The sequence below is a fragment of the Bombus vancouverensis genome, chromosome 7, assembly GCF_051014615.1.
Source record: "Bombus vancouverensis nearcticus chromosome 7, iyBomVanc1_principal, whole genome shotgun sequence".
NCBI classification, from domain to species: Eukaryota; Metazoa; Arthropoda; class Insecta; order Hymenoptera; family Apidae; genus Bombus; species Bombus vancouverensis.
The window spans coordinates 9,005,937-9,033,490 of NC_134917.1; the positions used below are offsets into that span (position 1 = coordinate 9,005,937).

At 32.6% G+C, this 27,554-nt stretch overlaps 4 protein-coding genes and 1 long non-coding RNA gene across 12 annotated transcripts; 2 read left to right on the forward strand and 3 right to left on the reverse strand.

Annotated features, from left to right (window-relative positions):
• Window positions 1–63: 63 nt before the first annotated feature.
• On the reverse strand, window positions 64–5,463 carry MsrA (methionine sulfoxide reductase A). Of its 2 annotated transcripts, none has more exons than XM_033338538.2 (5): window positions 5,135–5,463; window positions 2,211–2,377; window positions 1,776–1,896; window positions 1,548–1,684; window positions 64–1,251 (listed from the first exon to the last, which is right to left on the reverse strand). In XM_033338538.2, the coding sequence occupies exons 1-5, from the start codon at window positions 5,198–5,200 to the stop codon at window positions 1,014–1,016; spliced, it is 729 nt and encodes a 242-aa protein (XP_033194429.1). In that variant the 5' UTR covers window positions 5,201–5,463; the 3' UTR covers window positions 64–1,013. The 2 variants fall into 2 exon arrangements, with proteins under 2 accessions (XP_033194429.1, XP_033194430.1); XM_033338539.2 differs by lacking the exon at window positions 5,135–5,463 and adding an exon at window positions 4,009–4,137.
• LOC117159045 (transmembrane protein 42) lies at window positions 4,284–15,211 on the forward strand. Of its 5 annotated transcripts, XM_076620035.1 has the most exons (6): window positions 12,163–12,316; window positions 12,383–12,484; window positions 12,825–13,040; window positions 14,363–14,551; window positions 14,663–14,809; window positions 14,922–15,211. In XM_076620035.1, the coding sequence occupies exons 4-6, from the start codon at window positions 14,375–14,377 to the stop codon at window positions 15,069–15,071; spliced, it is 474 nt and encodes a 157-aa protein (XP_076476150.1). In that variant the 5' UTR covers window positions 12,163–12,316; window positions 12,383–12,484; window positions 12,825–13,040; window positions 14,363–14,374; the 3' UTR covers window positions 15,072–15,211. The 5 variants fall into 5 exon arrangements, with proteins under 5 accessions (XP_076476149.1, XP_076476150.1, XP_033194431.1 ...); XM_033338540.2 differs by lacking the exon at window positions 12,825–13,040 and having other exon boundaries at window positions 12,207–12,316; XM_076620034.1 differs by lacking the exons at window positions 12,163–12,316; window positions 12,383–12,484; window positions 12,825–13,040 and adding an exon at window positions 4,284–4,517.
• Window positions 6,421–13,280, reverse strand: MYPT-75D (Myosin phosphatase targeting subunit 75D). 3 transcript variants are annotated; one of them, XM_033338531.2, is made up of 9 exons: window positions 13,142–13,280; window positions 11,880–12,143; window positions 11,480–11,782; window positions 11,226–11,368; window positions 11,024–11,149; window positions 10,868–10,943; window positions 10,568–10,785; window positions 10,313–10,484; window positions 6,421–7,642 (listed from the first exon to the last, which is right to left on the reverse strand). In XM_033338531.2, exons 2-9 carry the CDS (start codon window positions 12,106–12,108, stop codon window positions 7,335–7,337), a joined length of 1,575 nt encoding a protein of 524 aa, XP_033194422.2. In that variant the 5' UTR covers window positions 12,109–12,143; window positions 13,142–13,280; the 3' UTR covers window positions 6,421–7,334. The 3 variants fall into 3 exon arrangements, with proteins under 3 accessions (XP_033194422.2, XP_033194420.2, XP_033194423.1); XM_033338529.2 differs by having other exon boundaries at window positions 11,480–11,794; XM_033338532.2 differs by lacking the exon at window positions 6,421–7,642 and adding an exon at window positions 9,838–9,881 and having other exon boundaries at window positions 11,480–11,794.
• On the reverse strand, window positions 14,305–16,756 carry LOC143302928 (uncharacterized). The gene is made up of 2 exons (XR_013058793.1): window positions 16,667–16,756; window positions 14,305–15,138 (listed from the first exon to the last, which is right to left on the reverse strand). It is a non-coding gene; the product is annotated as an uncharacterized LOC143302928 (long non-coding RNA).
• A 110-nt stretch (window positions 16,757–16,866) lies between these two features.
• LOC117159043 (uncharacterized) lies at window positions 16,867–27,393 on the forward strand. The gene is made up of 8 exons (XM_033338535.2): window positions 16,867–17,006; window positions 19,003–19,376; window positions 20,976–21,092; window positions 21,169–21,293; window positions 21,950–22,121; window positions 22,952–23,130; window positions 23,310–23,510; window positions 24,121–27,393. Exons 2-8 carry the CDS (start codon window positions 19,356–19,358, stop codon window positions 24,356–24,358), a joined length of 1,053 nt encoding a protein of 350 aa, XP_033194426.1. The 5' UTR covers window positions 16,867–17,006; window positions 19,003–19,355; the 3' UTR covers window positions 24,359–27,393.
• Window positions 27,394–27,554: the final 161 nt, after the last annotated feature.

Genomic DNA, 27,554 nt, shown 5'->3' on the forward strand with positions numbered 1-27,554 from the left:
AAAAGTTACAATGCATATAATCAAGAGAGGAGAAAGTACAGAAGAGAAACAAAAAGAAAAGTATTTAAAGTATTTGTAGAACTCGTAATCGTTATTTTAATTTTTCAGTAATTTTACTGATTTTTATAAACGATTATTACATATATTTTGATTTTTTCGCAATGCAAATTAATTTTATATAAGTAAAGTATATATAAAAATCAAATTATAATGTGAAGTAAATGAGTTAGAAGCACATTAAATTCCGATATACAGTCGTATCTCACTTCACCATACCATATATCTATATGTACGTAAGCGTGCGTATCTGACAACGCAGTTGTCTTGAAATTATATACATTTACTAATACTCATGGTCATAATTCTTAATAAATATTACATAATTGTATTTTTATATGTAATAAACATTTGTTTATAACAAATAGTAATATTATCCAAAAAGTTACAACTTGAAGAATTTAAAAAGCATGCTTCAGTTGTATGCTCTATAGTCATTTGTTTTTTTTTAGGATGAATAATAACGCGATAAACTTATAAAACTTATAGAATGTACGAAGTGATCAAAAAACAAATTATTGCAAACAGAATTATCTGTATATACCTTTCACAGCCTATCTTACTGCAAATTAATTTTTAGTTCTTTTTAAAAAACGACATGTCGATACTGCTGAGCAAACAAACCTGTTATTACTCATTTATGCATGAAGTATAGCATTAATATCCTGTTAGTAAAACTTACATACTACAATAAAAATGATAGAAAACGAGAGGTTTTAATACTAACAAGAAGGATATTTACCGAACATAACTACTTTTTAAAATCGAGCTAAACCCTCATTCGCATTATTAGAATCGTTCGGCGAACGATTCCAGACATATTCTTTTAAGACAGGTTCACAGAAAACCTGCATTGCATAAGGAAGTCTTTTGTCAGATTTAAAAACTTCTTCTTACGAGGAAATAAATCCTATTTGATCTGTACTACATACGAAGAATTATTAAACATTCTTAAGCTAGCAATATAAACCGTTTCCTTGATTTTCGATTACATATTTCTGTAAATATTGCGCAGCTTTCTCACTTAAACCAAGATTAGGTAAGTCTTTTTCAAATTGTTCGATCGTTCCAGCACCAGCAATGTAACCATTCAATTTAGCAGCTAAAGGTGAATTTCGAAGAACCTCGTCGCTGGTGAGACCAGTAGTTTCGATTAACCATGGATGATTTCGAAGTCGATACTTTTGATGATAACTGAAAAAAATAAAAACGAATCAATCATTTAAAAATATTGAAAATCACTTATTTAAATATTTTAATTCGTTGTGGACAAATCTAAAATTTTTAAGTAAATATGAACGATATATTTAGCCTAATAAAAATCAACGTAAAAGATCGAATCAAATAATATTACATCATTAATAGATGGAACTTTCTCTCTTTTTCTATCATATAACAATGTTAATTAAAGTAATGTATCGATCCAAAATTATTTCCTTTTGTACTTCTCTACGAAAAAAATTGTTATAGTTATAATGCATAATTCTTACTCCTCAGCCGGGTAGAACTTTTCGAATTTTCTTATCTCGGTGAGAATTAGGTTTGTACGCTTCCGCTGTTCTTGTTCACGTGACTTTTCAGCTAGCAACTTTTGTTCTTCATCATGATACAAGACCAGTGACATATACTGGAACCAATAGAAAAAAAATAATCATCTTTTAATAATTAATAAGATTAAAAATTAAATACTTATAATAAAAATCATTATACACATTTACCTGTCTCTTGATCTTTGTAGTGAGACCATATTCATGATTCTGCCAAAATAAAGCGAGTAATTGTGTATATGATATTACGTCTGGATTATATTCGATATCGACGACTTCCGTATGATCTCCACTGTAAACGAGAATAGAATAGATTACGGTATTACAGGTCATAAATACATTACAGAGGTATTATCTGATATATAGCGATTAATAAATTTGCGATAAAAAAGAAGCATGTAGAAGGTATTAATATTTGTACTAGGAAAATTAATAAAAATACATGTAAGTGTTGTTTTGTAGATAATTATCTTTATTGTATATTTTTAAAAAATGATATTAGATAAACTATTGTTCAAGAACAAATTTTGCACATACCTAAAAAAAAGTTTTAGGCATACTTGGTTATTCTTAGAGAAAGAAAATGTAAATGGTATAAGAACATACATATTTCTATAAATTGGTGATTCCTTTTGTCCTCCGGCATAGCCAACGCAAGTCCTAATTACACCGGGTAAAACGCCAAAAAGACAATCGCCAGCCCAAAAGCATCCCATTCCGAATGTTGCACGTTTTGCTTGGATTTCTTTGAATTGTCCTGGCATCTTGTTCGACTATCGTCATCAACACGTGCCAAATCACGTAGAAGGTCATAAAAGAGAGTACTTGATACAATTACAAAAATGCTAACGGAAATTGAGTATGCTAGATTATGATATCAACGCAAGGGATATAAGCGAAAATCGTTCGATTCACGTGCCGTAATGATGTTTTGATTTGATCCGATAAAGAAACCTGAAACCTGCTAAGTAACGGTTAAGCTGAGGATGACTAGTGGCAGAATAGTATCAGTTTTCTAGCGAAGATTTTATCAAACAAAATCATTTTTCTTTTATGTAAAGCACAAAAATTCTTAATTCTTCCTCGATATTAATAGAATTTTAGAAATTTAAACATTGGAAATGTTTTTAACGGGTGTTAGTGTTAGACCTAATAAAATGCTTATGAATATAAGTAAAATTAATTCTAAGTATTTTAGTATCGACACCTGTCTGGAGATTTCGTTTGTTTAAAAAATTATTTTGCCGTATATTGACCTTGTATCTTTATGCTTAGAAACAGTCCTTTTTTACGACACCCGTTGTGTATAAATTACAGATCTGATGCTTGTGTCAGATGCGTGTACAAAAAAAGCGTGAAGAAATTATACAGGGTGAACCACATAACTTGATCACCTTCATCGTTTCAGTTAATGAAATTACTTTGAAATGTATTACTCCGTAATAACATACTTTAAAATCCAAAATTCTTTTCAATATTTAAACACGCAATACTACTATTTTTTCTTACGATAAAATTTACATTAATTAATTTGTTTAATTTTATTTTCAAATGTATGCAAAAATGAATATATTTTCGAATCCTGTAACTATTTCAATATATCAGAATTAGAAGTATAAAAATAGAGTACATACTTGAAAATATATTGATGTATCTTACAAGATGCTTAAAATGCTATTCATTGACTTCAATATACTTGAATCTATTGTAGTTTGATCTCATGAACACGGTAACATGTAATCAAAGATGGATCTATTGTGTGATTATGTACCATCATTAAATATTATTCATCACCAAAAAATTTTTTTAAATCTTACTATTTCATAAAAAAAGAAAATTATGTAAATGGTAAATTAGAAGTTCCTACTTTTTCAATTTTTTAAGGAAATATTTTTGGAACTGTTTTACTTCCCATCAATATATAATCAAACAAAAATACCTATAGAAACAAAGTTCTGAAAATTAGCCAAGTTATGTGACTTTTTGAAATAAAGAGTAAAGCATAAACTAATATATAACAGCTTGTCTATAAGTGACAAGCAGTTCAGATGGTTTAGTTACATGATTTGATTAACAAATTGAAATTTATGACATAACAACTTTTATTGATGACAGATTAAAAAGATTAATAAAAATAATCAAAATTTGTCCAAATAATAAAATATTGTTAATCATTTAAAGTAATTCAATTTGCTGACTTATTTACTTTCTTAATTACTGAATTTTCTGTTTTAATTATTATTTTCTATTCTAATATTTATTAATAAAATCTACTTTTTGAAAAATTCATGTGATATTTTAAGCAGTATAAATATGTAACATCTTTTCTGTTTAGTAGAAGTGTTATAAAAATACATTAAAGTTAAAATAAGCTAATTTTAAATGATATTAAAAAATTATTTACCTTATTTTACGATAAAATAGAAAAGATTAAAAATATAAACGAAAAAGTAAAGTAAACGAGAAAGTAAAGATTCACTCCAAATTCAACGGACGACACTCCGTTAATGACTGAAAAGAACAAGAAACTACCGCGTGCTTCAGCAGCTCTACTTTTTATCACAGTATCCCCCCTCCTTCTCTTTTCCCCACTCTTCAATACGAACTACCACCACTCTTTTCTCGAAATACATATTTCGTTAGTAAGTAGCTCTCCTTTAAATCTCAATTCAATTTTCAATTTTAATAATCCGATATTGCTGCCTTAGCATTTCTGCTTACATTTTCTACTATTGTGTTGGTTATTTGGTAATAAAAATTGCATTTGTGACGCCACAGAGTATGTACATATATACTTCCTAACGGTAAAGACTGGTAAAGGTTATTCGTATATTATATTATAATTTTAATATTTAAATGGTGCTGTGCATTTCATTCATACATAAAATTTACAAATTGTGTAGTAAAATATCTGTAAGTATTTTTTTACAAATCGGATACATATAATCATTAGCCTAAAACTAAAAGGTGCGTGTTTTAAAATACCGGATCAAAGAACGTGGCTAAAAATATCGATATTAACCTCACTCGCGAGAGATACTGTGCCATTAATCGATGTCAAATCTCATTGTATATAGGGTATGTGTTAATTGTCAATTTAACTGGAGTTCAGTAAGTTATTCGCCTGAGTTGCATCAGAAAATTGAAGCCACATGTGTCCGTTACATTAGATAACAATTGCTGGACCGACTGATGTAATTATTGTACCCTGCACACTAAGCTCAGTAGCTCGTCATCCACAGCTTCGATCATGCAGAGAGGTTATTATCGCGTCTTTTATTTCCTGTGTATATGATGTTTGCAGTGATACATAATATCTGATATAATTTATTCATTTACAAATGTTTATTGGAACATGGCAGTATTGGGAAGTTTGGCATTTTCATAATGCCAAATATAGTACAGGCGCATAGCTTGGACATGCATCATTCCACAATCGTCGAAAAGTCGGATTTAACAATATACTATATCTAATCAAAGATAACTGATTGAAAAATATAGTAAAATAGTGCAAATTAATGATGACATACCAAATAGCGATAGTTGATTGCGATGAAACTCCTGCGTAGTAAGAGGGTTAAATTTGGTGTCACCATCTTTGATAGAAATATCTATTGATAAGTGGTCCAAAAGAATCATTCATTCATTAATATTGTTAAAGACAATAGTCGAAGTTAAATTGTTTTGCAACAATTGAATTGGAATCTTTGCAACTTTGTTCGAATATTTGTTCACTCCGATAAAATGTAAATGTTTCATGCGATTCGAAATATTGATTTGAAAAATGTTTAACGTAATGAAAATGCAATGGATTTTATGCATTTATACTTATGCCTTTCTTCGTAGCTTTCGTTAAGCTAGGTCTTCCTTGAAAATTTAATCAGCTTCGATTAACGTGAGCACGTGATTATCACGTTCAACGATGGAGGATGTCAGGGACATTTCCAAATATATTTAAAATGAAAAGTGATATTTTACCGTGCATAGAATTAATTTATTAAGTTGGTATAATATAGAAACATTATGTAATTATAGCAAAAATGTCTGTTTCATTCTTTACTGATTCATACATGAGTATATTTATTATATACGAAAATAATAAAAGTGTGAATGAAATATGAATGTAATCAAAATTCAATTTCCATTTCGTAAATCCGATTATTAAAGAAATGCATATATAAAATTTGTATAAATGGAAACAGTACGGAAATGAATATATGTCGGAGATGAAAGGGCATCGGAACCTTTCTTTAGAATGTTCAGAAAAATCCAATACCTTAATCCAAACATTTACGACAACGACATTTAAACAATAAACGAAGAATTAGTTACACGGGGACTTAAGGTTTATGATGATGGGTTTGGGCTCGAGGTGACATGATGAGTCACCGAACGTACCCACGGTCACGGGAGGGACGTGTAATAAAGGAAGTAGGAAATAGTTGTGCAGCTCTCCTCAAAAACAGAGATTGACCCGAGGAGTGGGAAAAGGAATATATAAGGGCAGTTCCACTTGGAGTTTTTGGAGTTCATGCAGATAAGTTTGACTTGTACGTGCAGTTATACGTGTATCATATCGCATTCGTCATCCCGTGTACCGTGGATTCGTTATCGAACCTGAATTCGTTGTCATCAACATCTCGACTATCCTATTGCCGCTATTACTTACAGCCTCTTGTAGTGCTCACATTTGTACTAATAAACATCAGCTATATCCGCGATGGTGAATTTGAGTGAAGGTTCATCGAACGCCCAAAATTCCAACCTTAATCCGACTTATAAATAATGTTAGGATGTAAAATTAATGTTGATTGAATATCGTATAATTCAAGATATATTTCTAAGAAAAAATACAGGATATATACTATTGCGGAATAACGGCACACATCAAAATTTACAAATAAAAGTATTCGTAGAAATATGTATATCTAAATGAATATAAAAAATATTATTTATAATTAGCATTTTTATAAAAAACACGAGAAATATCTACGATATACGATATCATACATAGTAACCGCAAAAATGAGTTCTTGCGCAATATACAATTCAATAATTATTGTTTGAAATATACATTATTTTTACGCTGTAATAAATAAAATTCTGTACATATTCGAAACTTAACTATAAATTTAGTTAATTGTATCGCAGTTACTTAAATATTCGCTTAAGTACAATACAGATTAGAAATCTATACGATCCCGTTATCTCGAATTTGTAAGCGCATCATCTGTTCAAGACCCCACGCGATTTCCTTTCAAAATCGTACGCGAACAGCTTATAAAATTAATCAAGGTCTAAGAAACTATTAGACGGTACTTAAAATACAAGATCGAAACAGATGTTAGTTTGCACCATATCTAAATAAAAGAATCTCGTTTGGTACAATTATCTACGGTTTTCTATGGAAGAGATACATAGATTTATAAGTACATGTTGACGAAGGTACTAAAGTTGCGGGGAACAAGAATAAAATGGAATTAAATGATTTTTAAAGAAGGTGATGAGTAGACTGCGGATTTTTATATTTTTATAGATACACTTAAAGACATTGAATTTAAATAGAAATCTGTTTCATTTATCACATATTATAATAAATACTCTACTTTGGATATTTTATGTTTTCGCATATTATATGCATTGTGTGCATTTTTGTACTTTTAGATTTTACAAAAATGCATAAAAATTCGCAATCTAGGTAGTGGTAAGGAAGAAAGTAATTAAAAATAATTACATGACAGTACAGCAACTTTTTTCAGAATGATTATCACCGACAATGTCGCTCGTATTTCCGGTGAATCTCTGAAAATCCCTGCCAGTGTTGAGTTCAGAATTGGAGATAGGCGACCCGGGAATACCATTTCCATTAGCATCTATCGATCCACCGGATATATGCCGATTTTGTGCCCTTTGTTTCTTCAAATCCGATAATGATTTGACAAAAACTACCGAGACGTGTATGTTGATCTTGCCGTTGGTGTCGCTGTCTGACGCGTAGATCGGCTGCTGATTACTGATCGGCGAGTCGGGCCCTGTCACTATCGAGGCAAACATGTAAATCCAATGCTATTTCTTGTTCCTTCTGGTTCACGTGAAATTTGCTTTCCTTCCCTCTCATCCCATTCCACCTTGTATTACCCTCCACCTAATTCCCCTTTTTATACACTGAAATAGCACTTCAAAAGAAACTCGACTAGTATGAAAATTAGCAGCCATGCGCTAAGCGGTACATGCTTCAGCAATAAGCATTAGAAACATTGCATGACGGAGCACCAAAAACATGTTCTCTTTATTCTACATAAAAACACCTTTATCCTTCGTCTCCTACCTTCTATCGTATTTATTATCATGTTCTCAGACTTCTTTTTTAGGAGAAAGAAGAAAATTTTTAACAACATATCGGTTTCTTCTTTACCCCGATAAAAAGTGGATAATAAGTTACTTTTGTTTATTAGTTTATCACGTTGTAAACTAAGTCTTTAGGTTTTAAAATATGAATGCATTTATACAAATTTTTGTATTATAAAACACAAAAGATTTAGTTTACAATTCAATATTCGTATGCATTAAACATAATATTTGTATACAGAAATATGTATGTACATACAAAGCAAATAATAGTTGAATTCTCTGGAACACTAAAATGACTTAACATTTTTCTAGACATATGCATTAACGCTATTTTTAGCTGTGTCAATGTCCAAACATATCTTATTATAATAATGTAATAAGATTTGTCAAATCAATCATTTCTTAAACTAATACCTTCATTTATGCAATAAAATTTATTAAAATATAATAGTATGCAATATAAATATTACAATAACATCATAAATTTTATTATTTTTAAAAGATAACAAGTGTGCTATATGATATTAAACATCAACATTTTATATCAACATCTTTATAGTAATAATCAACAATTTAAATATGTATCAAAATATTTAAATAAATTTTTAATTGTATAACTTTTTACTTTTAAATTAAGACAAATTTTATGCTTGTTAATGTTACATTTTATCAGTATGATTGATTTGATGTGGAATCTATTACAGACTCCTATTAGCAATAATACGAAACATAATGTCGTGACACAATTGACCTCGTAACGACTTTATCATTTAACGATAAAACTAAAAGACGGGAAGACACATCGCGTGAGTACGTAACTAACATTGAATGAATACAGTTAATCATTAGCAGAACTAATATGTTAGGTATGTGAGAAAGTTCTATTTCTATTTTTCTTAACATTGTTTTTTATTGTTGGCATATAAGTTTTTTATGTCATTAGGCAAACATTAAATTATAGAACATGTACACGTAAAATCGTAAATATTAAAATGCTTTGTTATCAGAACAGAATCAATAAGAAGCAAACAAAACAAGAGCTATATATATATATATATATATATATATATATATATATATATATATATATATATATATATATATATAAATATATATATATATTTATTTATATCTATAAATAGCAGTAGCTGTCGTCTATTTGCTAAACATGACAATTTACTGTTATAATGTGAGTAAATAAAGAATATGTCAGAACTTTTCACAAATCTAATATATATGTATGTATATTACAGCAAATCGATATGTTTAATGTTTTAATTCACAAACTTTCTATGATATGTAAGTATTATGTGGAGTGCTCATTGAATATTGATTACTGATGCATTACAATATAGATTCAAGTTTAGTTAATCTGTTTGGTAAAATATGAAATACTAGTAATATTACCAAATGAAGCTACATTTGCAATACTTTATTTACTTCACAAAGTAATTTTTTGGGAAACTGTTACAGTAAAAGTCTTCATCCTACTTGTATATATATAGAGAGAGTATTAAGTTATTTGTGTACTATGAATGTGCGTTTAAGCTTAGAACATTTTAAGTAGTAAATATAAAAACAACATTACAAGAGCTTGGTTTTTGACTGTTAAACTTATTATAATGTCTCTTCACACATAACGACCAATAAGCTTTGCCAAATGCTAACATATTATTTGCAAAGAAGTACTGAAAATTAAGCCAATGCAATTTAGCCCTTGCCACAAAAAGTTTAATTCGGAGAAATATTTTTATGCTATAACGATATTTTAAAAAGAGAAAAACATATTATATATACACAGCACATAAAAATAATTCAACTGTTACAAGAGAAAATTTCGAATGTACAATCACGTAAGAAGTTAAAAAATAATACATCGCTGTGTTGAAAAATACGTTTAAAGAAATAAGAAAGTGATATAGAAAACTGACCTCGCAATTATTCAGGAACACGACGCAGTAGTAACAGAAAACAGAAAGGGCTGATAAATGATCAATGCTTAATACTTTTGTTAACCAATTTATAGTAAAAATTACTGTTCCAATCTTTATACTAACATAATAGCGATCATTTATAATTTTTAACTGCCAGTCTTTAATTCATTTTTTTGGATTATCAAAAATTCGTTAAGGAATATTTTGCTTTGTTTTAAACATAATAAGCGCATGATAAATATAAAGTTACAATAACTATACAACGTTAACAAGGTCGAGTTATGCGACCAAACGCACAGTTTAAATGGACATGACACGTAACGTATTTCTTTTTTTGCACAAATCTTATGCATAAAACTACCATTTACCAGAGGATTCTACTTAACCATAACCAGTGCGAGTTTAACATGATTTGGAATATACCTGATTCTTTATCGACGTCCTCGTGAAGGAAAGATTCATTATCCTTCCCCTCAGGAGCTTTACGTGCAGCTGTTGGTGGTACATTAGAATCTGTTTCGCTACTTGTATTTTCTCGTACGTTGGCTTCGTTTTCCGATTGTGGAACATTCGTAGTCGAACCGCCAACGTATGTCTGAAACATAATTTCTCTGTTGTTTGATTTTAATTGTTTCTAACATTACATAATCAACAACAAATATTATTTTTCTTTGTTACCTGTTGCGCTTGTAATCTAAGACGAGCTTCTTCTTGAGCATCTTTTTTTGTAGTCAAAACTTTATCCCTTATCGAAGTTCTTCTTACGCTTTGAGTACGTGTATTTATACTTTGAGATCTACGTACCCGTCTTCCCTGTGCTTCTCGCAATCGTTTACTTTCTTGTTCTGTTTTAAGTTCTACTATCCTTTCTCTAATTTCCGGATCTTCGCAGATATCTATAAAATTAAATTTAACAATTGATTAATATTTCATACAAAAATATAATCTCCAAAATTTTATTAGCAAAAATATTTTTACCAGCTGGCGTTTCATCGTGTTTATTCTTTGCATTTAGATCAGCTCCATTTTGTACTAGTAACTCAAGAACTTCCAACTAAAAAGATAAAATGAATGTAGAAAACGGGTTTAATTTAAATAAGTTAGTTAATACAAAAAACGTAATTCAGATCGTACATGGCCCCAGCAAGCAGCTGCATGAACTGGTTGCCATTTGTCATTATCTTCGACATCAGTTGAAACATGTTGGTCTAAAAGAAATTCAACTACCCTTAAATAACCATTTGCAGCTGCAATGTGAAGCTAAAATTGAAAAAAGAAAAAGATTATTGACAATTACTTTTTAAAATTAATAGACTTAATAAATTGGTATACATACAGGTGTAGCACCTTGATGATCTTTATATTCTAGATCACCACCTATAGAAGCTATATTTTGTAAATCTCGTAACATTTGAACTTCTATTGAAGCCCTAGTTTCATCTATTAATTCTTGAGTAACACCTCGTCTTGCCATTTCTCCTACAGTTATATAAACAAATTAAAATCAAAATATCATTCCTGTATATTTTTTGTAATCTTGCATTTTTTAAGTAATTTTTAATTACAGATATGTATTTTAAGGATTTTTACCTTCAATGCAATCTAATGTTTTTTCATCTTCACAAATATCATAAGGCATATTACCATCAGCATTCACAGCTAATAAATTGGCACCTCTAGCAATGAGATTTTTAACTAAGTGTAAGTGGCCACAGGTAGCAGCAGCATGTAATGGTGTCCATTTTTCACTATCTTCTGCATTAACATTTGCTCCAAACTCGATTAGTAATTTCATCATTTCTTCATTGTCATCTATACAACACTGATGTAAAGCTGTCAGTCCATCTTCATTAGTTGAATCTGGATTTACTCCTTTTTTCAAGAGTCGCCTCACTAAAGCATATGCTACTTCTTAATATGCCGACTGATATACTCAGTTATATTAAAAGTAATTGCAAATAATAATATTATAAAAATTATGTCAGATTACCTTCATCAATGTCATTTCTTGCTGCGGCTTCTAATAGCATTACACTGTCACTAAAATATATGTGACGTTTGTTACTTGTATGTCTGGTTTGATGTCGTAGCCATTCTTTTTCACGTTGACGCCATACTTTTAATTGTTGGAGTCTTCTGTGACGAGCCAAATGCAATCTCTCTTGTGTTGTTAACCTTTCTACATGTACCATTTCTGCTACTAAATCTGAATGTTCCATGGCTATATTTTTGTAATTTTCACAGCTGTATTTACCTACTCAAAAGAAACAGATTATATTTTGTTTTGTATGTATTATTTAGTATTATAATGTGTTAGTGTCTTCAATACACATGAAACAGAACTCTTATCAGGAAGACTATGATAAAACGGAATTTGAAGTCAACGAGATTACCTTTACACTTATAAAACCATGAATTCATTTCAAGGTATTTTAAAATTTTGTGACATACATTAGATATCATTTTGTTATAATTTAAGTTTTGCTCTTTCAGATTCAAAATCTGTGTGAAATTAACTGCTTTTTCATTCGGTATTTTATTGTGAATGATATCATACTTTTATCCAAAACTTTGTCATATTTATCAACTACTTAGGTAAGTAAATGTACATTATTTACACAAATGTTCCAAAATACTTATTTGGCTCATCATATAATCAGTAACAATAAGTTAACGTTGCTTTGTAGTTTCTTCTTAAAGCAAAATATGCTTCCATTACGCATTAACGCAATAAAAAATTCACATAAAATTATGTTTTTTATATAAAACTAAAAAATCAATAAAACAATTAGCAACAAAATTAATGAAAAATTATAAGATTATCCGTAATTAAATTATCACAAAATAAAAATGTACAATTTAATCTTATCTTACTCTATACATGATATAGTGTAATTTTTCTATGATAAATTATATAATTAGAAGATTTCAACAGGTAACGAAAATAACATATGCAAAGGTGTTATATTGGGTGGCATTGTTTTCTCATTCTTTATTTCTTGTTTCTTATTTCAACGTATGGAAAAAAACAATATATTCCTCGTATAAAAGACAAAATAGGTGAAATAGAAGAATACAGGTGAAGAGTGGGAGAAAAAAATTGAATCAGTGATGAATAAAATATCGATGGAACTGACTTAGAAACGGAAATGTGAGTGTGTATGCCATTTCATGATTGTAACTCGAGAGTTAATGCAGGTGAAAGAAATCTGTTCTAGGACTGGGGGGTGTCAAATCGCGGTATCTACTCACATCGGCAAGTGATCGCTTGCTCGTTCACTTATTCGTTTGCGATCCAGTGGAATGCGGAAGTTTACTCGTTCGTTCGTTCATTCGTTCGTCTTTTGTTTCTTTTTTCGTTCGGTTCGGAAAGCGGGCGAGATGAAGGTAGGAAATTTTAGTATCTTGCCAAGTTGAACTGAAAAGTGGAGCTGAATCTCGCGAGTACACGACGTAGCGGAGAGAGAGAAAGTCACCGTGTTGATTGATCAAAACGTAACATAATTTTTACGGTCTCTCTGATGCGACGATTCCACTAAATGAAATTGAACCGAAGAGGGTGGACGAACCTCTTGCTTTTAATTTCACGAAAATCACGTCGCGTTTGATCTCGTCGCGGCGCCGTGCACGCGAGGAAACGCGTACCTGTCAGTCGCCATTTTTAAACTACCTGTAGAAAACCATTCGCGCGTTCCCTTCACCGCGCGCTAACTTTGTCTTTTTTCAAATTATGTATCTCTTACGCACGACCAGTCTCTATGCGTACTCACGCTATATGCTGTGTATTCATTTTATTTTCTACAGATTATGGTATATTTGTAACACATATCGAATCAGAAGATCGTGGAACTTAGTGCTTAGCACCTTCTTGGAAATTCAAATATCGCTATTAATTTATGACGTACACAATGTATGTATGTACATTGTTATCTTACCGTTCTTTTTTGGGTATAATCAAATTAATTTATTGAGTCATTGAATCTCGGAATTTAACTTATCTCAACAATTCATTAGTACATTTTTATTTGTTGAATTATGTAAGAATATCTATTAGTCGATAAATTTTGAGAAAGATTCTGTTATAATTGATGTGAATTGTATACTTATCTAACCTTTTTTCTATCTCTCATTTTTTGTGTAAGTAAATAAGTATATTACAAATTTAATTATTAAATAAAGTAAAGTAACAAAGGACAGTGTCTTCCTTATATACATAATTATTCATATTTTATTAGCACGAAGATTTTTAATAAAATGAGTAATTAGAAAATCGATTTGTTTTTCATTCATTTTAATACTCCCGCCATGAAAACAAGATCTGTAGTCATCGCGCATAAAGTATAGGATGTTATACTTTGTTTACGGTACTAGTAGAAATCTCAGTTTCACATCAGTAAAGTTAAAAGTGATATGGATTGAAAATAATTCTATGTCATTATTTTATTATTATTAATATATTTAATATATTAACAGCGGTGCTTGATAATGAAACGTAAACTTTCTTCTTCGTTGACATTGAAAGAAAGTCAACCTTCCTCGATGTTATATATGAAAGAAACAAAGCAAGAATCAAATATTCCTTTAGCTGTCGTCAGTGGATTCTTTGCAACTATCGGAAGTCTACTTGGTAAACTCGCTGGTGGTGCCGATGTGGATTCCATTGTAAGTGATGTTCTTCGCAACCATTAGTTGCGTAAAGAGTATTTAATAATCTTGTGTATAAATTAAATTCCACTATTTTTATTCAAAACTAATTATGTATTTCTTAATAAGTTCGGATTGCTGCTTAAAGGAGTACTTTTAATACTAATGATAATAAGCAACACTGTGGGCTACGCATTTTTCGTAAAAGCACTCAATGCTAGCGGATCTTCTTTACCATGTACAATAACTAGCGCCGCCACCAGTTATATTTGCTCGGTATTTTACTTATTCTTCTATCGATATATGTATATATATATATATACACACTAAAACGAGAACACAAAGAAAAGTGAATGCATATTTAGATCTGATTTATTTTTTCTTAAAGGCTCTTACGGGTTCCTTGATTTTTAACGAATCAACGTCACTTACTTGGTGGTGCGGTATATCTTTCGTTATTCTGGGTTTATTGGTCATCTCTTGTACGCAATCCAAAGACCATCATATACCTTCTCTGAAGAGATCGAAGAGCGAATAATTTCCGAAAATGATTTGGAAATCTTTTTCTGTTACTTTCTTAATATTATGCTGTGTCTACATGTCATCTACATTGTAATAATATTATTATCTATTTTAGTATGTATAAATTGAATAAATAAATAAAAAATTATACTGAAACTTTGTTTAAGGGAATTGCAAGACCTCTTTTCTTTTCGTTTTTTTTTCGTACCAGTTAATTCTTTTTCTTGTTAAACTGTTATTCGTTTCTAAATCTTCGAAACCTTATTTCAGCTTTGTAAAATTTATTTCATTATTTGTCATACGATATTTGTAATTGCCCATGATTTGCGCTACTTAACCGAGCATATAAAGATTAATACAGGCTTATCGTCTTTGGTTTTCATTTCTCTTTAAAAAAAAAGATAATGGAAAATACGAAAAGAACGACCGAGGAAACTGGCAAGAGAAAAGACCTGAAGCGTACTTGTTTAGAGACTAAAGTGGATCTCCGTGCTTGTAATAGTACTGGATAAGAAACGCGAGGGAAAAAAGAATAGAAGATTCTTCCGCCCTATTTCCTACTACACGTAGACTATACAAATTCCTTTTTGATTGCATTGAATCAGAAGTTCTTTTTAATCTAACAATAACGTTTTGCCTCTTTCATTTCTTTATACTTTTTTCTTAAAATTTTGATATTAAGCAACTAAAATTAACATCAAAATTAAAAGAAAAATTTCAAAGCTGATCGTATTTACGAAACTAATTGTAAGTACAAAAAAATACTAGATTTGAAATTCTAACTAAAAAATCTTTAAAATTTCGATCTAAGAAAAGTTAATTAATTCATTAAATTGATTAAATAACGAGCCTTTATTTATACTGTTTGGGAAGTTGACGTAGGTTAGTAACGAAGCATCCTACTAGTCCAGGGTTACTAGCATTTCGTTACATAGGTAGTGTACCCTAGTTAAAGGTATATGTGTACCGAACTGTCCAAGAAGTTTCAGTCGACCAGGTTTTTACTTTGTGGGGCAGGGTCGTGGTTCATAGGTATATCATGCAGTTGAAAAGGAGGGTATTAGAAGGAGAACGTAAAAGAGGAGCCAGAGGATGGCTTTATCGAGCGGCGGCTGCGCCACAGTGTTGTTCTCTACACTGCCGCCTACCGGTTGTCAGTCATTCCCAACAGTCCAAAATATGATAGTTTCTCTCTTTTTATCTTTTTTAATAAATATTTTCTTACTACTGCTCTGCTACACATTTGCGTAACAATAAACACTTGTCCATAATCTTCCATACCATTAAGTGTACAACTTTGAACGGTAAATCTTGAAAATTTGTATGATCTATTAACCGCTCGAGCTGCTTTAAACACTCGACTCGTGTAATTGCACTTCTCAATAGATTAAATCATTATTTGAATCATCAACATCGACACCTTTTTTATTTTCATTGAATTTACAAGAGTACATTGTAACAATCGTCTATCACTGTAAGCTACGGTCATTGTTCACTTAACGCTCTTGTAATAATCAAACATTAATCAAATAATTAGCATTTAATCGTCTCAGATTTTCGAGATTATCCGTTTCAAGTGTTTTTATACATGTTTTAACTCATCACCCTTACCGTGGTAGGCCTTCCGTTATTCAACGAGTTCTACTGCCCCGTGCACGCGCCTTACTTTCCCCTCCACAACACTTTTATCCCCACCACCGATAGTTCTCCCTCTCGGTGACGGGTGCCCCTAGATTCTAGCAACGCTTCTCGCAACTGAGACAACGGGACAGTTTCGATACGGCGCACCCTCCTGCCAATCGAGTCGGATACCGAATAGTACGCATAGCGAGCCTGTGCGTTACGCGGTTCGCGTATCTATCCATTAGATCGGCTGCTTCACTGCTTGTCTACGTGCGCGTACACAACCGTGTTAATTAGCAAAGGTGCCTTTACGTGAAAGTGTCGACAGGTAGAGTGAATTATGGTTCTCGTACGATCAATCGGTCCACCTATTGTAAAATTTTTCACACTCATTACACACTGTAATCTTTCACGGTTATCTTTCCTGTTTCCCTTGCTTTTTCTTTCGCTTTTCACTCGTTCATAATGAACGGCTTTCGATTCAGCCAACGAGTTACAATAACCAGAAGATCAATTAACGCGGAAGCCACAATTTGCAAGGCGAACAAAGTAAATACGACGAGGATCTTAATTAATTCGATTGCTGTGGGTCTCATGTGGTAATTTCGAGACGTGCCAAAAGAATCGAATGTGCAAAAATAAAATTGCAGTTGTCATTTATACCCCCTACGTGATTCCTTAATGCACAAAAGAACGATGCTTATGTTTCTGCTTGTTCTCGTTATGCATGACATTTTGAAGTATGACAACTGAAACAAACAACATTATGTTTGTGAATTAAGTCGATGCTATGCATGAAAATTGTCCAATTTCATTGAAATGATGCGATTGAGTTTGCATTGAAAAATAACGATACGAGTTCATTCATTTTAGTTCATTAAGTTTTATATGTAAAAGAATTGCTTAATATATTTCATTTGAATTACAATATTTAACAAACGGAAGCCTTGAATATTCAATAATTTACGTGTAGTATAATAGTTGATTTTCCATGATTATAATTACAAGCGTAAAAAAAATAACATGCATTTGATACAATGGAAAATTCAATTCTATTTTGTGTAAGCGTTACTATCGTTATATAATATTTATGAAAGGATAAAAATCATAGTAGAAACGACATTTTATTATCGCGAGAAACATTTAGTCCTATCCGTGGCCATTTAGGTCATCGCGATGAAAAAGTCGCGCGATTTTATTTCATCCATCCTTTTTTAGTCCCTCAGTCCGGTTGCTCTTAATTCTTCACTTGAATTTATTGTCCCGTCAAATTTGACTTCTGGCAGGATCAGCACACGCAAGACCAGCTTCGATTTTGTATTTGGCAGGATTCCAACTAATACGGCAAAACCAAAGAAGCGAAAACTTTTTAATTTATCGCCGTGGGGCAAATAACGATTGTGTCCGTTAGTCGCGTTTCATTCTCCTTGTTCTACAAATGCATCGTGCATTTAAATTGTCAGAGAAAATCGGCCAAAAAATATAGATTTCATCCGGCACCAAATGAAACAAAAGCTCGCCTTTAAATTGCACCGTTTTCCTAGCGAATGATAACTTGATCGCTTGCAACGAGTTCCTTTTCGTTCTGCTATGTTTATTATGCTTCTGCTACCATTGAATCAGAGCAAATAAGATATCAACATATAAACGATTGTTCGATCGAAGATAAATAACATTATTTTCATTATCTTTCCGCATTATAATTCGCTTATAAATTTCTATCGCTTTTATCGATAATAATCCATTTTTCACGAGCGTAACACGTGAAAGTTTGTCGTCGATCGTTGTTAGAAATTTCTACGAAGTCACGATCGTCGGAAATTGCACGCTCGAGTCGTTCTTTGACGCGGTGTAGTGGAATAAATACGTTGTAAATGCTTGCATAGATAGGTCCCGGTGGAAAAAACAGAAAAGTACAGAGAAACGCATATGCTATGACACACACACTTCAAAAGGGGTTTCGTGACAATCTGCTTGATCTTCGGTTACGAGCAAGATTTATGGCACCAAAGTGTTCCATTTTTTTTCCTTTTTATCTTCTCCCTGCATTTTTTCGTATGAATAATGAACGAATGTAGGTGGAAGATAATGAACGTGAAATAACGCGGTTCTCGTTATGTGACAGTGTTCTACTGTAATTCGCACGAGAGACTACGAGCTTATATTTTAGTAGCTTTTTATAATCCGTACAAAGTCCAATGAAACATTATCGAATAAAAGCAAAGGAAGAGGAAAAAAAAGAAGGAAACAGGACTATTAAAATAATAAAATAATAAAAGAAATATAGAATTGTTTGAAATACGAATTAGATTACGATTTTTTAGTGAAAAGAATATCGCAAGAATGCTGGTGCGAACATACCGCATTATGAGCATCATCCCCGACGACTTCGAAGGTTTCAATTAGGCGACGTAATCAAGTCAATCAGAACTTGTAACCAGCTTCGAGAACCTTCAACGATGATGCTGAAGGAGGGACGCGACGGCGGCCACGAACGATATTGTTGTCCAACAATAAGATCATTGGGGAGTGAGCTCGAGAGACGAAAGATAAGAGAAGATCGTCATCGAATCGTCCCAAGCGCGTCGACCGATTAAACTGATAGCTTTTTACCGTGAATTTATAATTCCGGCTGCGACCCGAGGGAATTTCGCGCGGAATAACATAAATTTACACCATGGGGAATGGCATGAATAAGGTGAGTAACGATTTCACAGATAAGTTGCGTTTCAATTGATATTTTCTGTCACCATTTCTGTCATCTATGCGAATCATAAATGCTATTAAGATACAAATAATAGGAGAGGAATGTGGTTAAAATCATACAAACATCATATATATTTGTGACATGCAATAATAATTTTCCAAGAGCATAGTTATGTTAATATTTTAATGATGAAATAGTATTTGACATTTTGCTTATTGCGTGCCTTAACCTGTATTGAAAAATATGCTAATGATACACGTGCTCCTACATCTTATTTTGTGATTATTATGTATGTGCATATTGTAAAATCATTATACCGTCGCTTCTAATTTTATCTGTCCTAGATACCAAAAATTCAAGATATCTTTTCCCTTGTGTACGTATATCTTGTTCGTTATATTTAACAAATTTCTATTTTTATTTTATATGTCGCGTTGATGATATGTAGAACTAGTAAACCAGGTAAAATGACTCTTACCGAGGCAAGAACATGATTACTTACGAAAATCACGGGATTCATATTTTTCATATTCTACAGAGGGACGGTTTTTAAATTTAATATATTGTCAATTAATTTTATATTACCTTTCCTTATCTTACCAATTTCTCTCCTCTACCCTTTGTATCTTCTTAACATAAATACTCCCTTCTCATCATCAAGTAACATAAAAAATAATAGACTTATCATGTTTCTAATTAGCCATATATAACTGTAACATATTTAGATGACAGGTCTACTATTATGTCCTGATGCAATACATATATGTATATAATCGTCGCGTTAGCTAATTATACAGTTTAACTAGCTCATCGAACAGTTCTTTCGATATTAATCGTTGAATCGGCGGTTTAACGCTTACTGTCGGTAGGTACCGTACGATGCATAATATCGGTCGACGATGCATACCGAGATTTCGATCGATGATCCCGATGAAAAGTTAAGAGCTGGTACTATTGTTCTCGCGATTGTCTAGAGACACCTCACTTAAGAATGCGGTATCGATTAGACGATTACCACGAGTCTCACCTGACTAAACACGTTCGAGTGATCATCCACAAAGATGAATGATTAACAGTGGAGCACCTGCATCAAAAAGCTGCTCTATCGACTCTCCTCTCATTTTTTTTTTTTTTTTTTTCAACGCTATCTCAACGTTCACGTATCTCGAGTAGCGCTCGACTTTTTTTCTCTCTCCTCACGCTAATTGCGATAGAAGAAGAAGCAGCGCCAATTGAATGCGAAACGTATGTGTACTCGCGCGTGAGTTCAAAACGCCGCTCGTTAAGAATCTAATGATTCCAATAACGAACGATCCGTAAACAGATATTTCAAACGCTACAAGTCAAGAAGAAGAATCGCACTTATACGTTTACGGATTTATGGGAAATTCAAATGTTTAGAAATATATAGGATATACATAATATGTAAAATCATAGTTGCAAAATATTCAAGTAAAACGCTCGGCACACTCTTTATCTAAGTTCTATCATCCTTATCGCGTTCATAAAAATGTGAATTTGTATAAGAATTCGCAGTTTAACTATGATTATACGTATATTGTGAGCTGTTTTATTTGTTTGTGCAAATAGGTTCTTCCCGGTCTTTACATCGGGAATTATCACGATAGTAAAGATGCAGACCAACTGGAACGGTTTGAAATTACACATATTCTGGCCATTCACGACACGGCTCGTCGATTGCATTCTGTGAGTATATTCGGAGATAAAGTGTTTAACTTGGCTCGAAGAATTCTATGAAGTTAGCTCGATATGTTGTTTGTAGGACAAACATTATCTATGCATATTGGCGGCGGACAGTCCAGATCAGAATCTATCTCAGTATTTCTCTTTGTGTAACGATTTTATTCACGCTGCTCGCTTACGCGGTGGAAACGTCCTAATACACTGGTGCGTAATCATTTTTAATATATCTATTAATATATCGGACTGTTCAGAAAATTTTAATCGATGCAAAATGTAAGGAATATTCGGAGGTAGTCCTATCTTTCTGGAATTTTATCGAATATTATTATTATCATTGACGGACAAAGCAAAATAGCATTAGTGCATTTTAATTTTAAAAAACGACTTCTTTTTTATCAACAATTATTGGACCCTCGGTTAATACTTATCATTGTTGGGTCATAGGTGACTACTGCAGTTTACTTAACTTGAAATTATATCTTTCACTTCGTTCGACAAATATTATTATCAACATACAAATATGATATCATTATCACGTGCAGCTAAAATACATATACATGAAATATCCTATAATTAAGCAACGTAATTTAAGCTATTGCCGAGAATTAAGAGTCAATTAAAAACAGTATTTATTTCAATTTTATTTAACATATATTCAAGATAAATAAACGTCTTCCAATAGAAACATAGAGTAGAATGACTAATTACCAGCGATGCTACAAATTTTCTGAACAATCCAATGCTTAGCCTTTATCAAATCTTGAAAAAAAAAAGAAAAATATGAAGCAATTAATCTTTGGTTTTAAACGATATTTAACAACCGATCTGAAAATCGTTCACAAAACGATATTCGGTTTCAGCTTAGCCGGTATGTCGAGAAGCGTTACAGTAGCAGTGGCCTATATTATGAGTACCACCAATCTTTCATGGAAAGAGGCACTTAAAGTTGTCAGAGTAGGTCGTTCCATTGCCAATCCAAACGTCGGTTTTCAGCAACAGTTGAAAGATTTCGAATCCAGTCGATTGCACGAGGTATTCAAATTAACGATCAAAAAGAATAGCCCGAGGCCGATCCTTCTTATGCTACATTTTTTTCTCTTTTTTTTCTGCAAGAGATTCGATGTAATAAAGATGCGAACGATTCTCTCTAATTAGAGAGAGGAAAATTGTTCAAGATTATTCATCGAATCTTTAACGATGACAAAGATGCTACATTATAAACACGACGAACCTTCGACGTTTGTTCGATGATGTAGTAAGAATATAGTAGAGTTATTTGAGACTCGTAAGCTTCAATAACTTGAAATTCAATCTTGAACTACTGTACATATAACTTGTGTATTATGAGACACCATTAGCCTGTAATATGACAACGAAAGAACGAGAAAATATCGTATACTTCAAGTGCAATAGAAAAAGATGACTCGAATAATTATATAGTCGGATTGTTTGAGTCAGCCAGAAGGTATTATATAACCAGTAATAAAATAAACAACAAGATAATTTCCAGAAATAAAGTAATACATACGCGCTACTTAATCATAACAACTACGACTTCCCTCTTGATAAGTAAAAGCTATATGCTTGTAGAAAACTACATATAATATTTAACTGCATATAATAGAACTACTACTAATATTTCACTGTACATCACGCTATTAACAACGAGTTAAATAGTCTGTCTTTAAACATAGATTCCTTAAAAGTTGTCCATGACCGAATTTGTCGAATTACAAGGCAAATTACTTAGTCTTGCTCAAATATCCTTTTGAATCAAATAACTCTACCTACTTTTTTTTTTGCATGAGAAAATGGATTGTTAATCTAAAAAATTAGCCTGGAAATTCTCTCGACTGACGCAGGAACGACGTAGGTTGAAAGAACGTTTCCCAAGCCTGGCGCTCGCGGAATCCGATGCAGAAGTGTGCCGCACTACTTTAAGAAATTACGAAACCATGGCACTGGCACGAGAAGTGTGCGAGGGAAAATGTGCCATGGGCCGTCCTTGTCCGACTGGACTATGCAGGCAATCTTCCAAAAGGTTTGTTAGTTCTTTGTGTCATTCTATCCAACCTGAGTTCGTTTGTCAGCGTCAGATAGCGCGCCTATTATATGTATATAATCTTTCATCCTCGTTTTTCTTTGATGTTCATGAAAATTCGTGAAAAGGGGAAATGGAACTGATCATTTGATACGTTTGATGTTTCTTTATGCATACAGAAGTCCAAGAAGAAAGTCATCCACGGGCAGTACTAGCAGCTTAAATACAGGCAGAACTCCGCCGCAAACACCAAGAATGCTACCATCCGCACCACCTTCACCGGCTATGCACCGATCAACCAGCGTGCTCTCAACAGCGAGACCAAGAAGTGGTCCTGCTGGTTTGCATTATTATACCGGAGGATCTGCACCTCCTTCCAGGTAATTTTATTTATTATTATAAATAAACTTACTATTACAAGCAAAGTAATATTATTATAGAATATCAACACCTTCGTAGATAATAAGATATTTAAGTAATAGAGTTATTTCAGAGCATTTACAAAAGTAGTTGATGTACAGATGTATAGTGCCATGCATAGATATTCGGATACAATGATATGCCAGACATTGTTGTTGTGTATACGTTTATTTATAATAGTTGATAATGTTTTGATATATTAAGAAAAAAATGTAGATATGTTTCATTTATTTAATGCACATATCCGTTTTAAGATAATAAACGATGAGCCAGATAGTAAAATGTATTTCATGATAATAAAATGTATTTCATTATACATTTCATTATCTGGCTCATCGTTCATTATCTTATCGAACATGAAATGTCGAAATATTAATGCGAGTCATCGTTGTATATGCATTTAAAGATGTAAAAACGTACAAAATACGTACATATGTGATGTTATAATATTTAATAGATGAAATGAATTTCATCTATTCATTCATTTCATCATTTCAAATCATTTCATCATTTATAAGGCGATTTCTAAAATACGATAGCCTTTACGGTTAACATGATACTTTTTCTTAGAGCGGTGTCGAGGGTTGACCTATCAGCTGCAGTGGCTTGCAGCAGTAGTAGCACAAGCCTAACATCGGTAGGCAGATCAGGGATGTCCAGTAGTAATTGGCGATTAGCGGCTGGATCCGCACCAAACACACCAAGGCCGACGCCACCAGTTTCTCCGCAACGTTGGCCCAGACGAGCATCTACTCGACAAACACCCCCTTTATCAATATCGCCGGAAACTCCTTCGACAACGACGTAGCACTTGCGGAAAATTGCTTCGTTCTCGACTTTACCCGAGTAATCTGGACGTCGATTTATTTAGCGATATCAGTTATTGCCTGACAGCACCCAGCAATCATCGTTAGTGATGTCTGACAATGTATTATGCTAGCGTATTGGCAGAAGCCTAGTATTTTGTTGCGATTGTGTTGCATAATAGAAAGAGGAAAATGTCGAGAAAAACATTGACAAATTTTCGATAACGGAGCAAGCACATAAGTAACTTAAATTTTCGCAAAACGATGCCTGATCGTGCGAGTTCTTCTAAAAACAGTCTTTCAGCGAACCGCTTTCAGCGTAACTGCACCGTCACAAGGACGCAAAGATGCTTTAAAAATGTACGAATTCGGAAATCATGTTATTTCTAAGTACTTTACCAGCTGGCTGACAGCGAAGAGACTAAACGAAAAGCTTTATTATATATATTTCACCGGTCGAAAGTTAGCGGATACTTGTTTATTGATTGTATGAATGATTAAAGCATGGGAAAAAAGTTATGCCAGCTAATACAGCAAAACGCTCGTAACGTCGCGTTTGTAACTGAATCGAACGTCAGGCGTGAGAAACCGCACAAAAATACGTATTATCTTTTCGTCGAAAGCGAACGTACGAAATCGAAATTCGACAATTATCATGAGCCGACGTTCGAGCGGCGGCGATTATATTTTGAAAACACGTTTGTCGCGTGAAAAGGAATCGCGTACCGAATGGTCGAACATTTACACAAATATTAACCGACGCGATATAATGATTTGAAACGCGCGTGATAGCGATCATCGACAATCTTGCGTACGATTCTAGAACTCTTGTTAATTAACGTTTTTTTAAAGCGTACAATGAAAGTTTATAATTTACGATGAAGCTACGAAGAGTAATCGATCAACCGAACAAAACAATTTACTCGTAGAGATATCTCGATTACTTTCCAAACAGTAACGTTACTATCCGAGAAAAAAAAAAGATGGTAGAACTCGCTGTTAGAGATACAGAAAATCATCGCATTCGAGAGGAACGCATTTAATTCTCGTATTCGTTGCACGAGTAATTCAATCCCATCAATAGATTCACGTCAATCGGTTGTTGCGATACATAATAAAATTGGGCATCTGCGTTTCCTTCAATTCGTTCAACTGTAAATCAACGATTTAATAATTGCGTACAGAATTTTGTTACGACGCGTTCTCCGATCGTTGAACGCGACGAATCGCTTTGAATCATTAAAACAGATATTGTTTCGCTTCATCGATTCAGAGCTTAATCGCGATGTTTGATATTTGCCCTCAGGATTTCTAGAGATGCCGTTTACGAGAAAGTAAAAAAAAATGGAAATGGTAACCGTTCTCAGAGTTTATGTCGTTTTAACGAAGCACGATGAACGGAGTTATTGTTAACATCGAGACTAACGTTTCAAAAATTCTCTACTATTCGAACGAAACAGCGAGAAGAGCAAGAAGAGCGCGAGCCATTGTTCCTCGAATCGTTGCATTGAGTTTGTTCGCAACCGTCCATTGCAGTTGTTGGATTTGTAGCGAAAACCACGCTGTTTAGCGCAAATTGTTAATCTAAAGGGAAGCATATTACATATACATATACGAGCATACACATGTATTTAAAACGGTGCGTCGATGAAAGTATTTTATGCACACTGTAGCCACTAACTGATTGAAAGATAATTACCTTCTAAACGCTGATCGTGTAGAAAAAAAGAAAAGGAAGAAGAAAAGCAAGAATACTTTCTTTAATTTTTCATAGTTTTGTCGCACAATATTATTCGAGGCAATTAATTTGACTCGACCCCAAGCGCACTATACAACAATCTTTTTTAAAGCCCAAATGAAAGAGAGAAAAAATAATGGAAACGGCGTGTATATTAAGTTGTAACATAAATTTATCCTGTTTTTATTATACTAGCAAGCGGAAAATGCTACAAAGCGAAAGAAAATGTTACAACTTAATACATGATATGTTAAGAGCGTCTCGTTTTCAGACGAATAGGACATATGTGTGCATAAAATTCGACTTATCATCATACACCTTGTATGCATATACACTTTGTAGGCATACGTTGTTGCAAAAGGATTTCAGAAAATTTTATAACTTGTTGGCAAATGGTGATTATTATGCGACTATGTCGTAGATTAGATAGACAAGTTGTTATTCTTTCGTGCACCGATGCGACGTACGATTCACACGACGAGTGAGAGAATAGCAAAGAGTTCGCAAGCGGATCTCCGATATCATCCCTCCTATCATCGAAGCGTATTTTTCTTCGCATAATAGAAACATTTATTTTTCTAGCATCATTCGACTTATCATAGATTTACAAGAATAAAGTAAATAAATAAATTTTAGAGGATAGACATAATGTGCGCAGTTAAAAAGTATAAAAAATGCGCTCGTTTCATTCGATTTTTTAGCGTTGTTCAATCCAGGAAGTGTTTTTAACAGTTTCTTAGGAGATCTATCGACTGAAATTGTTAAAATCATTTTCTCAATGTAAGCTGTGCTCTTTTGAATAATCTGATCATTAGAGCCTGTCTGAACTGATAGAAATTAAACCGATTGCTCATTTCGCTTCGTAGTTGCATAGTTATTATTTATTATTGTTGATTGTTGTGTTAAATAGAGTTTGCATGTTATTAAAGCAATAACGTAAAATATATTCTAGCGACGGAGATTTATTCAGTTAGCTTCGGTGAGACCAGCCATCATTTCGATCAATTCAAAGGAGTACAGATATGATAATGTTAACAATTCAAAAAGTATTTTTTATAAACTTATTGTTTTCAAAGTTTTGCTCGATAATAACACATATCGCTGTTATATTAATTAAATATATATACATGTATACACCAGTACACACAACGCTTGACCATTTAAATACGAAAAAAATTAATAATATATATTTGTAGAGAACAAATTCTTCATGAATCGTAAGTTATTTCAAGCTCCATTATTTCATCTTAAAGCTTTTCATTTAAACGTACAATTATATTTTAAAATGATTTTGACGAACACAGAACAAAAATTCGGTATATGTTTATATTCTCTATTCGATGCCTACGCTATATAGTTTTAGGTTGTGACTGCAAAAGTGAAGTGTATTAAAATAAAAAAAAGAAGAAAAGAAAGCAAGAGAGCAACTAAAAACAGATGGAGAGCATATTTAAAATTTG